Raw genomic sequence first — 12,704 nt, 5'->3', positions numbered from 1 at the left:
CACAATAATCATAAGGGTCTACAATGGCTGGCCGGAAGGATTACTTGGATATTGTATGACTATGTATCTACCTTACCACTTGAAGAAACTGCGCGCCCTCACTTATCCTTTTACCTCTTTATCTTTTTACGGACCTAGGAAAAAATACAGCGCGGTCTTTTTTTCATTTTGTCCTTCATGGGCCTGAGACCTTCATGCAAATAAACATTTTCTTCTAATTTAGACTAAAATAATTTATTATCAACTGGAAGACAAACACTATACTTTTGGAATTTAAACCTCAAAATATTTAATTAATGGGAAAGATATATGCCCTCTATGACAGATTAAAGAAGTATGGTTGATCTTAATGATGACAACAGAACTATAATTGGCCTTGTTAAAATGAAACATCATATTTTCAAATCTTCAGGCATGAACTGTACCTTCGAAACCGGATACTGCGGATTCTTCCAGGAGTCACTGGACAACTTCGACTGGACCAGAACCAATCGATCAACACCATCATCGGGAACTGGTCCTGATCGGGACCACACCACCGGACACGGATTCTACATCTACATCGAAACATCTTCTCCACGACGATATGGCGAGAAAGCACAACTCACTTCTGGTGTCCAGAAAGCAACTGACCAAACTGGCGCCTGTCTGACGTTCTGGTATCACATGTTTGGACCCTATGTTAGCACCCTGAATGTGTACATGAGAACAGGAGGTTCCACTGTCAACAACTCGGTCATCTGGACCCGTTCCAAGTCCGTAGGGAATGTGTGGACGCAGGCACAGAGATGGATTACCAGCACTCAACCGTATCAGGTAGAGTATAAACATAGCTCAGCCATTGTTGTTTAGAGACTAATTGTAAACTTAACATTTTGGCGCTGGCTCAGTTATATAGCAGTGTATCGCATTAACTTGGATGGAGTGTCTCGCAGTTTGCAAAACCTTACCACTTTCGTGATATCCACGAGAACGAGTGATGGGAATCTAGGATGTGAAGTCATGATCAGCAGAACGCGGCAGCCCAGGACGTTCAGTATAGGTTCTTGTAGGATGGGTACATCTAGTTGTCAGGGATGCAGACAACTACAAACCTGACAGGAGAAACCTTTATGGAATAATTAAACTTTGCATCAGATACCCAGGTTCATTCAGGACAGGTAGAAACCATTGCACGGGTGGCAGAAAATCATGAATAATATGGATCGAAAATTAAATGATTTATTGTATAACACCTTAGATATTTGATATTAGCTCTGCGTTCACGGGTATACTAATCTAGGCGTAATAACAACATACAGTATTTGTTTTCAGGTTATGTTTGAGGGTACCGTTGGCCAAAGTTATCTGGGAGATATCGCACTTGATGATATATCACTCATGCCAGGACCGTGCCCTGCTTCATGTGAGTAACCCCACCTTATTGTAGTTAATATGGCAACTACAGCGGTGTAATAGTTTGTTGTCGTGAATAGTAACATGATATAACGGGCGTATTGGTTTCAAACTGTGTAACATTTTATTAGCATGAATAGTGAGGGTGAAATTGGTTTCCGTCTGTGTTACATTTGTTAATCAGGAATAATAAGGTCTCTGATGTAACGGGTGATATTGGTTTACAGATGTATGTGACTTTGAGGTCGACACCTGCGGTTACACGCAAGACACAAATGATAACTTCGACTGGACTAGATGGAGAAATGGTACCACTTCGCTTAATACTGGGCCCAGCTACGACCACACTACCGACAGCGGCTTAGGTTTGTTATATTATCAACCTGTCTACTTGTACCCTTCTTTATATCTGTCTATCTTCGTCTTTCCAACTGCTCACTACATGTGTGTCTACAAATATTATTGCGTCATACCATCCTTCTCATTTTTATTTTTATTTTTTGCTTTTGGTATACGTCTGTCTGTCTCGCCCAGTCTTTATCGTGTTCCCTCTCCCTGTCTCCTACTGAGAGAAACTGCATTTCTGGCTTTAAAACTTTTACCGCAATAGAGTTTTTCAATAAATGAATAAATATGAAGCAAATCCATTTTACAACTCTGCTGTTACTGACCGCGAACTTGTGTTCCATACATTCTAAAAAAAATACATTCTGTACCCCACCCTGACATTGACGCTTCCGTGCGTACAGGATACTACATGTACATTGAGTCATCGACACCGAGGGTTGGGGGAGACACAGCACGATTGACCAGTCCATCATACCCAGCAGTCACGGCGCCGAAATGTGTCAAGTTCTGGTACCACATGTACGGGAATCAGGTCGGCCAGTTGAACGTGTACGTCAAGTCTCAAGGAGTGATGGGGACGGCGGCTTGGTCCAAATCCTTCAACCAACTGAACCAGTGGCATCATGGAACAGCTGATGTAAACAAACAGACCTCATGGCAGGTGCGTCTCTTGTGGTCTGATTCATGGGTGATATCTTTGATCCACAGTTATAATTCTTGAAGGAATAGCTGTTCATAACTGCAGTCAGACATGTAGGCAAGTAAGGATGTTGATCTATGTTTCCATCATAAACCTTGCATAGTTTCCAAAACAAGATTGTTGTCTTGGTTCTGGTGCTTGTACACTTAAAGAACAAACTCAGAATTCCCACTGTTATAGGGTAAGCAAAACGTCACAAACCTTTCTGCAAGATTCTTGTGAAATGACACAGTCTATTGTGTATTATTATTTATATTTTCTTCTTTAAAGATTGTGTTCGAAGGCGTTATAGGATCTGGTTACCACGGCGACATTGCAATTGATGACATCCGTATCGTTGACGGCAAATGTCCTGTACCCGGAAGTTGCACATTCGAATATGACACGTGTGGTTACAGCGATGGACACAACAACGGCGACCAGTTTGACTGGTTGAGGAGCTCAGGAGGGACACTTTCGGTTGGAACAGGACCCAGCGTCGACCACACATCAAACTCAGACCAAGGTGCGTACAAAACTGTCTACAATGCCTTTTAGTCACAGTCAATGCATCAAGGAGAAGCCAAACACTGTTTCGGAACCCTCAACGTGTACTGCTTCTGTTGCAGGATACTACATGTACATTGAAGCCAGTGGACGTAACAAGAACGACAGAGCCTGGCTGTACAGCGAATACCTCCTCCCGACATCATCTTCCTGCCTCTCCTTCTGGTATTTCATGTATGGAACGGGTAAGTGGAACGAACATACGCTTCGTAATACATCGCATAATAGGTGTTGACGTTGCACCAAATCATCACAATGAGTCTTCAATTTTAGGCAGGACTTTCTGAAATCTTACATTCCATAAACAAATTAACAAAACAAACAAGACCTTTCTCATCTTCCATTTGTAATTTTTAGGCATCCGTGACAAAAATTACCTTCAAAGCAGTTCTGTATTTTGACTTGTACCATATGGTCCTGTCTTTTATCGGGTGAACAATTGACTTGACTTTGCATGTGTTTTTGATGGGTGCCACCGGATGTTTCATAGTGATTGTTAAACGCATGCTCATGATACAGTCGGTATCATACAATCGACCGTACGTTTTGGGCAGATGTATTGTGGCTATGGAAAGGAGTTTAGTCGCACCTGTATATTTTGTTTCTGTCTGTGTGTTGCCTTCCTCTACGTTGATGGGCGTCATGGCTATTTCTGTGTATCTGTATAATCCACTATGATACTCGCATGTTCCTACATCTCTAACTGTTGGCACTGTGATTCATGTCCATTCCCTTAGGCATAAATTAGACAAAATTGTTCATTTGAACAGACACAGTAATATTCTAAGGGAAAAGGACATTTATGCTTATATCGACATACAAATGTAAGCAGTAGACACTATATGATCCAAATGCAGACAAACTGAAATCCACAGATATATGCATAAGCACAGCCTTTAGTTTATTAAGTCTATTCAGCTTTCTATGGATAATGGTATGTTCTTCCATACCTGACCACTGACGGATAATTTGTGTCTATTCCTTATGGCTGCCTAAAGGATATATAGGCCTCTTACTATGGTTATTCCTATGTCTGTGATTAAAGTAATGCCAATTACCATGTCTGTGTATCTGTTCCTGATGTAGACGTGGGAGCACTGCGCGTCTATCAGGCAAATCCCTCCAAGAGCACGCTCATCTGGTCTATGAATGGAAACCAGGGACAGCAGTGGATCAACGCCAGGCTCCACATCAACAGCACCGTCAGCTACCAAGTAAGATGCTGTCAAAACTCCACTGGCATGGTATAACTTTGAATAGGACGTGATTCCTGAATCGAAGTTTGCAAGGTCAACATATAATCTGACAGGCAAAAGAAAGTATATGCCCATGTTTGATGGTGGCTTAAAACTGAAACAAACACGAAATGGTTTTTAAATGGTAATGTATTCGATACGTGAATTATTCTTATTTTTCGAATGTTAAGTTTGCACTGTTTCGGCAAATGTTTTCAACGTTTTGATTACGTTTGTATTTTTTGGTTTAATTCAATTTTCAAGTGTACACTTTTCTTTTGTCCAGAATCTTATCTAAGCAATTACACAAGATATACATTGGAACTCGCCGATAACTGTCACAGTAGAAGTGTTATTTAAGCTGTAACTATGGCTGCTCTAGCTCTAAACAAATACAAAATAATTATGTCCAAATTGGCTATGTCGAAATGATCTATGTATAATGAATTTGTTCCAGGAAGGTCCCAGTGCGATAACCTTAGTGTACAATTCATGAATAACCTACCACGCCAACCTAATTCCAGTAACACATTTTGACATACATTATTTCCTACAATAAATGTTGCAATTGTATTGCCAGGTCATCTTTGATGGCGAAATTGGGACGGGTTATCATGGAGATATATCTATTGACGACATCGCCATAACACTTGGTCTCTGCAACGCAACCACCGCGACCACCCCAACTGCAGCCATCACCACCGTGACCTATGGTCAGTTATTACATTGACCATTTAAGTTACCATGTTTTTCTCAGAATGCCACTATACATTCAGTTTGATATGGAGCCCTCTATTGTCAAAGAAACACCATTTTCATACAGAGGTTTTTTTAGGAAGATTTGTGAGGTCTGATTGGATTGAAGGTTTGCTTCTTCATGCTCTTGACTTGTTCTTATCAATAGTTATCACTTTATTCTCCACTCTTCAAGAACCTTTTGCGGCAAGACAAACTCCCATATTGTCATATACGGTGACAGAAATGGGGATCGGTTGTTTGGAATGTCTATCCTGGATGTTGCAGATGTGACATTAAATTACATGTACTCACTCACTCACTTAAACATTGGATATGATGCGATCAAAATGTACAGTTCAAGGATCATACGCAACTACTGATGCAGATATAACTTTTATACCATGCTTGCTACACCACGTCCATCACTTAAATGTAAATGTAAATATTTCTCTGTGAATATTTCAATATCCAAATCAAAAGTTGAGTAGCACTTACTTCATGAAGAATGGCTTTTCCTGCCATGAAGTGTTGACTAACAGGCCTAACGTAGTTATATTATGGTAACTGTTCTGTGATAATTACACTTAAATAGGAAAGTACTATTGGTTTGTTGTTTTCTATCAATAAAAAAAATGATATCAGTGTAAAGAAATAATTCTGCAGATCTCTTTATTGATGACTATATTTTGAACAGCCCCAACTGTTGTTGACTGCAACTTTGACAGCGACAACATCTGTCATTGGCATCAAGACACCACCGACGACTTTGACTGGACCTTACAACAGAATTCCACAGGCTCTATCAACACTGGACCAACATTTGACCATACCACACAAACATCTAAGGGTAAGTCTGTATATTCCACACGGCGGCATAAGTACATCTCACTCAATCAATTTATATTCCGTGTAAGAAATATTATTGAAGAAAGTAACTATTTTAAGGGTATCATTGAATTTTTCTGGTTTAACCAGATGGTCGCGGTTGCAATGGTCACGAATGGATAGCTCATACAATCATTTTTACGTTGATTAAGGAGTTTCCAAAGTTGTACCTATGTACAACATGATGCTGTTATGATATAAAACAATATTGAGCGTTTTCACATAGCAATATTATGTTACCTAACGTATCACAAATATTTCACTGCTGAAATGAACGCATGGCTCCTGGTTGTATTTGCGTATCAAAACGTTAATGGTAATTTTTGCTGTCTATGTCAATGAATCAATGTTAAACGTTTCAGATTTAGGACAACAAATATCCTACCTATTATGGGCTATGTGTATAGTACATTTACATAAAAATTAATTCTGACCTTCACCTTCAATGTTCATGCAGGGTACTACATCTACACAGAGGCTTCTGGTAAGAGGGGCAATTATACAGCTCGAATCATAAGCCCCAGCATAACAGTCGACACAGTGGGGAAATGTCTAAAGTTCTTCTTCCACATGTACGGAGGACAAGTGGGGCGTCTCGATGCATACGCAATGCAAGGTAATGAATAATCTGTGAAAATTAAAATACTTAAACCTCCGATTTAATCTGACAAATGATTTGTTCTTTGAAAATGATGTATCTGTGAAATGTGTTAATATTCAACGTGGATAGAGCACTACATTTTGTGAGCATCATGGTACTCCTTGTTACCCCTTAAACATTGAAACTGCCGAACATACTTCACTATAGTCAGGATTTTTGGAGATGTTTAGAGCATACGTTTCAGGATATTATGATACACTATGATATATGATTAAATCAACAGGGACAACACTCGGCAAGCCAATTTTCACCAGAATCGGTGACCAAAACAATCGGTGGAACTACGGTGATATTTACCTGACCCCTCAAACCCTATCCACCCCGCAGACAGGATCCACTGTCATACAGGTGAGCTGGGGTGTTACATGTTGTCATTACTCTAGCGATCTGGAAGACCAGTCATCTTGTAGAAACCGTACAAGGCTGCTTGCCAGACTTTTACGGATTTCAAGACGTCATTATACTTTGTGTGACATCACAAGCGTTTCACATTATAATTAATCCTGTTCCACCTTTGAGTTTGACAGATAAATGTTATTTATCGCCGAAAATAAGTTTTTGAACATATGAACTTTGTGAACTGTGTAATAATAAATGTGTTACATGTGTCACTAGCTGGGCGTAGTGGATATTTAGAGCTGAAATGTTCGCACACCCTTTGTCCTGGCTAAATCATTTTGGTATTCATCTAGCGCTCCTAGAAGTACCAGATTTCACACTATTGTTGAAATGTACTTCGTTGCTACTTTTTACCATTCTGTGTTGGCATCCTCTGTAGAACCGGCCCTGTAATGCTTTTTAAAAAAGCTAAGGCGATTCAAATAAAGATTGAGTAGTCCTATCTGCTGATATATGTCACTGGCAATGTACCGGGTGTGCTTGAAGCTCGGCGGTGTGGATAGATGTTTGTTATTGACTGCTGGTTTGCCTGTCCCTGGATCAATACTGTTAGCACATACACATGGATAAGAGAACTTGATGAGTGCATGCATATTTGGCAAAAAGATATATTGACAATGCAGCATGATGGTCCTGGTGAATACGTATCGACAGTTTGTTCTGTCCTTAACAATGGATAACTCAAATTTTTATGAGAATTGGGTGTCATTGTACCTATTTGTGAGTGTGTACTAAGCATTTGTTACCTTGGACGTATTTGTCTTTCAGCTTGCGTTTGAAGGTAAAATCGGGACAGGTTACCAAGGAGACATTGCTCTTGACGACATCTCGCTCAACGATGGACCATGCCCACCTGACCGTTAGTGGAATCGTTCATGAAACATCTATCATATAGTCCTACCTGTTAAATCGGTGCAGATGTGTCAAGCTTCAGATCATATCAGTGAAACCTTTTCACAGCTCAACCCTTTACCTTACTATCTGTAGTGACTACCATATAAGATACTGAGAAGTACAATTGAGTTACCTGTTACAGTGTGTCTGTCAAGGCCCTATCGATTTATATTCAGTCAGTAGTTACATCTTTAATAAACACTGATGCATTGTATTGTGCTTTAGAAACCATATCTATTATTCTGTATTAAAATGAAGAAGCTAACATCTGCTAATAAGTGCATATCCACATCAATGTGATATTTCTATTATCATAATTGAATTATCATTGTTGTTGTTAAACTCCTAATAAATATTCCTAAATACTCCTATAAATTTTATCAATATGCTTTTTTCAGAAGTATGTGACTTTGAATCCCCCGACATCTGTAGTTATCGCCAAGATCAAACAGACAATTTCGATTGGACACGAGCACATGGATCGACTTCGTCGTCTGGCACGGGTCCACCTAACGACCATACATATGGAACTTTCAATGGTAAATCTGAACGTCATTGAGCGAAATACACGCACGGCACTCAAAATGCAATAGTCGGATCAAAACAAGGCGCAGTACTTGGCAATATCCCATTTAAAACCTTTACACTAAATCATAATACCCTAATACCAGATGTTCGCAAATGTTCTAAAGTAATTGTAGCATAAGCTGTTGAGGGCGTGACACCTGCATGTGTAGTGAGTGAATATGTCTTAACGTCGCATCAGTGTATATGAAGACCATCAATGACAGAAAGTACTTATATATCTTTGCTGAATCTCTAATTTGTGAATATTTATTTGGAAATTACAAAGCTGCTAGTTTCAAATGTAGTGTGCAGCATACAAAGACATAGGTATGTTTTCAGGTTACTACATGTACATTGAGGCTTCGGCTCCGCGGAAACAAGGTGACAAAGCTCGTCTGATTGGCCCTCATTTCAACAAAATTAGTGGACAGTGTCTTCAGTTTTACTATCACATGAATGGAGTTACCATGGGAACGCTGAATGTGTATTTCAAGAAACAGGGCAGTCTTGGACACGCAGTCTGGTCGAGGTCCGGTAACCAAGCTACCGATTGGCTCCCAGCTCAGATAAATCTAAACAGCGACGTGCCATTTAATGTATGTTGGATTTGACGTTTCCTTTATGGGTGATATTGAGAGCAAGATTCTGTGACATCTAAGCTTTTCTTTCTTCAGCACATGTTTCAGGACGGTGTGACATAAAATGGAACTATTATCGACACAATTGTGTGATTCTATTGTCTCGTACTATTATTAACTTGTTACATTTTCGAGAATTCTAAGGTAACCTGTTGGCGAAATTTGGATATATAGTTACACTTTAGTTAAGCACTTTAGCCCTACACAGACACATTTTTAGCAAAACATGATTTAAAAACGTCCAAACGAAATTTTGAAAGCATGTTCTGTGTTATTAATTTTATCAGTTTATGTTATTTTTGATATACATATATATACAAGAACAAAGCATCATCTTTGATCATTTTAAAGTCACATTTACCTCACTTTGAATGAAGTTAAATTAATGCTTCCATATATATAGATGTTTTGTCTGCAGTTAAATTCATCATCTTCTCTACATGAGATATAGCATGCTTTCTGTCATCCATTGTTACAACTCCTGCTGCCCTCTTCAGGTGATCTTCGAGGGCATAGTTGGGAGGTCCTACTACAGTGACATAGCAATCGATGACATCACAGTCAAGCCTCGACTCTGCCAGCCTTCAGGAGGTTGCGATTTTGAATTTGATACCTGCTTATGGACTAACGCCGTCGTTGGAGACGACTTTGATTGGCTGAGAGGCAGTAAGAGCACAGGTTCATTTGGCACGGGACCAACAACTGACCACACTCTTGGATCAGCACAAGGTATATTTGGAGTGAGTGAGTGAGTGAGTGAGTGAGTAAGTGAGTAAGTAAGTATGGTTTTACGCTTATTTTATGTATGGTGCAGAATAACTGATACATAATATGTTGCAGTCAGTAATCGTTATCTCCAATTCTAACTTGATTTCGTTGCAATAAAGTGAAGTAATATGTGCTGCAGATCACTTTACAAAATCACAAGAAATCTCTGCTTAAAGCACATTCAATTGTACGATTTTGTAAGCATGTGTTTATGAATCAGTATCAAAAAGTGATGATACAAGGTTCGTCAAAGGGTGGCACTCCTCACTTTGGTTTGACATTGTTTATGTGGCTAGACTTATGGCGTGACGATCTCTAAACAGATGTGGAACACTTCGTTAAGATAGAAATTATCTTAGTTATTCTGAATTTCGATGTATATGGAAACGAGGTTCCCAAAGGACATATTTATTTAAAATGGTAATTTCATTAAATTTCATTAAATAAAACAGACCATAATTAATGTAAACTAAAGTTGTAATGAAAACACAGGTGATTTGGTAATTTGATACAACCGAGAATAACAGCTTTCTTTCACAGCACTGTGTTGTCTCCCTCACAGGTCACTACATGTACATTGAGTCATCTAGTCCAAGAAAACAGGGAGACAGAGCGCGGTTGACGTCCGAGGTTCTGAAAATGACCACTGGGGGGTGTCTGACATTCTGGTACAGTATGTATGGAGCAGCCATGGGAACTCTCAATGTCTACCTTGACCCCTCTGTTGCAACACCAAATGCACCTCTACAGAACCTTTGGCATCGCACGGGCAACCAGGGCATGCAATGGGGCAATGCAGCTGTGTCTGTTCAGTCCCCAGCTCAATTCAGAATCATATTCGAAGCTATTGTCGGAACAAGCTACACTAGCGACATCGCTATTGATGATCTGAGAGTCACACCAGGACTATGCTCATCCATCAGTGCACCAACTCAATTCACCTGCAAAAATGGACAGAAAATCTCAGCAAGTAAAGTGTGTGACTTCAGCCAGGACTGTACTGACAACAGTGATGAACTAGCCTGTGGCAACTGTACATTTGAATCAGGTCTCTGCTCGTGGAATGATGCAAGCAAGGGGTCCTTCAGATGGCAGATTGGTCAGAACAGCACCATGACGTCCACAGGTGGGCCAAATGTAGACCACACAATGGGAACAATTTATGGACACTTTTTGTACGTTGACAGTGCCAAAGGAACTGCAAATTCACAGGCAACATTGACCAGTCCTACAATGAGGCAGTCCTCATCCACGTGTCAGATGCGCTTCTATTACATGAACAGTGGAACCAGTTATAACAATGGACAGATAACAATATCCATTCAGCTTGGATCAAGAACAACTGTCATCTTAAGAGAAACTGCCAGAACAGGAAACGTGTGGACACTCGGATATGCAGACATTGGCAGAATAAGTGCATCATTCCAAGTACTTGTCGAAGCAACCAGAAGCTACTATTCAAGAAGTGTAGTATCTGTGGATGATATTGCCTTCATCAACTGTGCGCTCCCAGCGGTCCAAGTCAGCTGTAATGCAACAACACAGTTCCAGTGTGCGAGTGGAGCTTGTGTGGACCTGTTCCGAATTTGTGATACTACCGATGATTGTGGAGATAACAGTGATGAAGCCAAATCCCTCTGTCTCGGGGCATCGACGTGCACCTTTGAACAGTCTTTCTGTCACTGGACACAGAGCACAAAGGATAATTTCAACTGGATAAGACAAAGAGGACCAACATCATCAGGAAGCACTGGGCCAACGAGAGACCACACTACCAACATGAATTCTGGGTACTACATCTATATTGAATCTTCTGCTCCTCGCAGAACAGGTGACAAAGCACAACTTCTTAGCAGAGTGATCCAACCTGCTTCATCATCGGATCATTGTTCCTTAACGTTTTACTACCACATGTATGGCGTGGGGACAGGGTCGCTGAACGTATACATGGTAACTCAGAGAGGAGGATATGTGCAGAAGATGTGGAGCAAGACTGGAAACAGGGGCGACTTATGGGCAAGAGCAACAGTTCCCCTTACAAACACCCAGAACTTCCAAATAATGATAGAAGGAGTCCGTGGAACTACATACACTGGTGATATAGCTGTTGATGACACTGTAATCAGTCCAAATTGCAGGATAACAGGTATCACACTACCAACGGCATTGTATCCCGCGACATCACCAACCACCACAGTCAATCCCTGCAGTAGTGGAGGTCATAAGTGTGGTGACGGAACTTGTGTGACTACATCTAAGGTCTGTGACTACACTCCAGACTGCTCTGATCGTTCTGATGAAAGAAACTGTGGACCATGCGACTTTGAAACTGACTCATGTGGATGGACAGACTTCAGCACAGGCAGGTTCAATTGGACTAAGAGTACCAGTTCAGTCATGGGTACAAAAGGCCCTGCAGCAGATCACACTCTACGTTCAAACAAGGGTCACTATATGTTTGTGGAAGATTCCAGAGGTGTATTCTTTAGTTCCGCTGTCCTTCAGAGTCCTACATTACCACCAGCATCAAGATACTGCCAAATGTTCTTCTACTATAATATGCGAGGACAAACGGCTGGAACTTTTGAGGCAGGAATAGTTATCAACGGTACTTACAAACGCCTTTACAGTAGAAGGTCGAGTCCATACTATTCGTCAACAGCATGGTACCGAGGCACAGTGTACATCGGAGCATCATTTAGAAACGCCATACCAAATAATTACACAGTCCAATTCAAGGTTCTGCCATCTCAAGGCTTCACCTCTACATCCACTTCTGATATTGCTATTGATGACGTTTCATTCAACTATTGTGACAGAAAAGTGTACCCACCAAACCTCGCTTGCAATTTTGAAAAGGATCTGTGTTCCTGGGCCCAGGCCCAAGATGATCAGTTTGACTGGACACGAAAGTCCGGCTCAACAACCAG

The 12,704-nt window shown here is 40.6% G+C and overlaps 1 protein-coding gene across 1 annotated transcript in view; it reads left to right on the top strand.

Annotated features, from left to right (window-relative positions):
- The window catches only part of LOC124138201 (MAM and LDL-receptor class A domain-containing protein 1-like), a 95,220-nt gene that overhangs the window by 82,492 nt on the left and 24 nt on the right, over nt 1-12,704 (top strand). The window contains exons 124-139 of the mRNA XM_048386544.1: nt 413-816; nt 1,315-1,405; nt 1,623-1,760; nt 2,145-2,404; nt 2,714-2,948; nt 3,052-3,174; nt 4,076-4,203; nt 4,805-4,937; nt 5,657-5,809; nt 6,305-6,463; nt 6,732-6,856; nt 7,676-7,766; nt 8,200-8,340; nt 8,708-8,964; nt 9,504-9,735; nt 10,337-12,668. Of these exons, the coding sequence (XP_048242501.1) occupies nt 413-816; nt 1,315-1,405; nt 1,623-1,760; nt 2,145-2,404; nt 2,714-2,948; nt 3,052-3,174; nt 4,076-4,203; nt 4,805-4,937; nt 5,657-5,809; nt 6,305-6,463; nt 6,732-6,856; nt 7,676-7,766; nt 8,200-8,340; nt 8,708-8,964; nt 9,504-9,735; nt 10,337-12,668 (5,002 nt within the window). The remainder of the gene's footprint in view (nt 1-412; nt 817-1,314; nt 1,406-1,622; nt 1,761-2,144; nt 2,405-2,713; nt 2,949-3,051; nt 3,175-4,075; nt 4,204-4,804; nt 4,938-5,656; nt 5,810-6,304; nt 6,464-6,731; nt 6,857-7,675; nt 7,767-8,199; nt 8,341-8,707; nt 8,965-9,503; nt 9,736-10,336; nt 12,669-12,704) is intronic.

Source organism: Haliotis rufescens, unplaced genomic scaffold (genome assembly GCF_023055435.1).
Source record: "Haliotis rufescens isolate VD_foot unplaced genomic scaffold, xgHalRufe1.0.p SCAF_6, whole genome shotgun sequence".
Lineage (NCBI taxonomy): Eukaryota > Metazoa > Mollusca > Gastropoda > Lepetellida > Haliotidae > Haliotis > Haliotis rufescens.
This window is presented reverse-complemented; position numbering and strand designations above follow the sequence as displayed.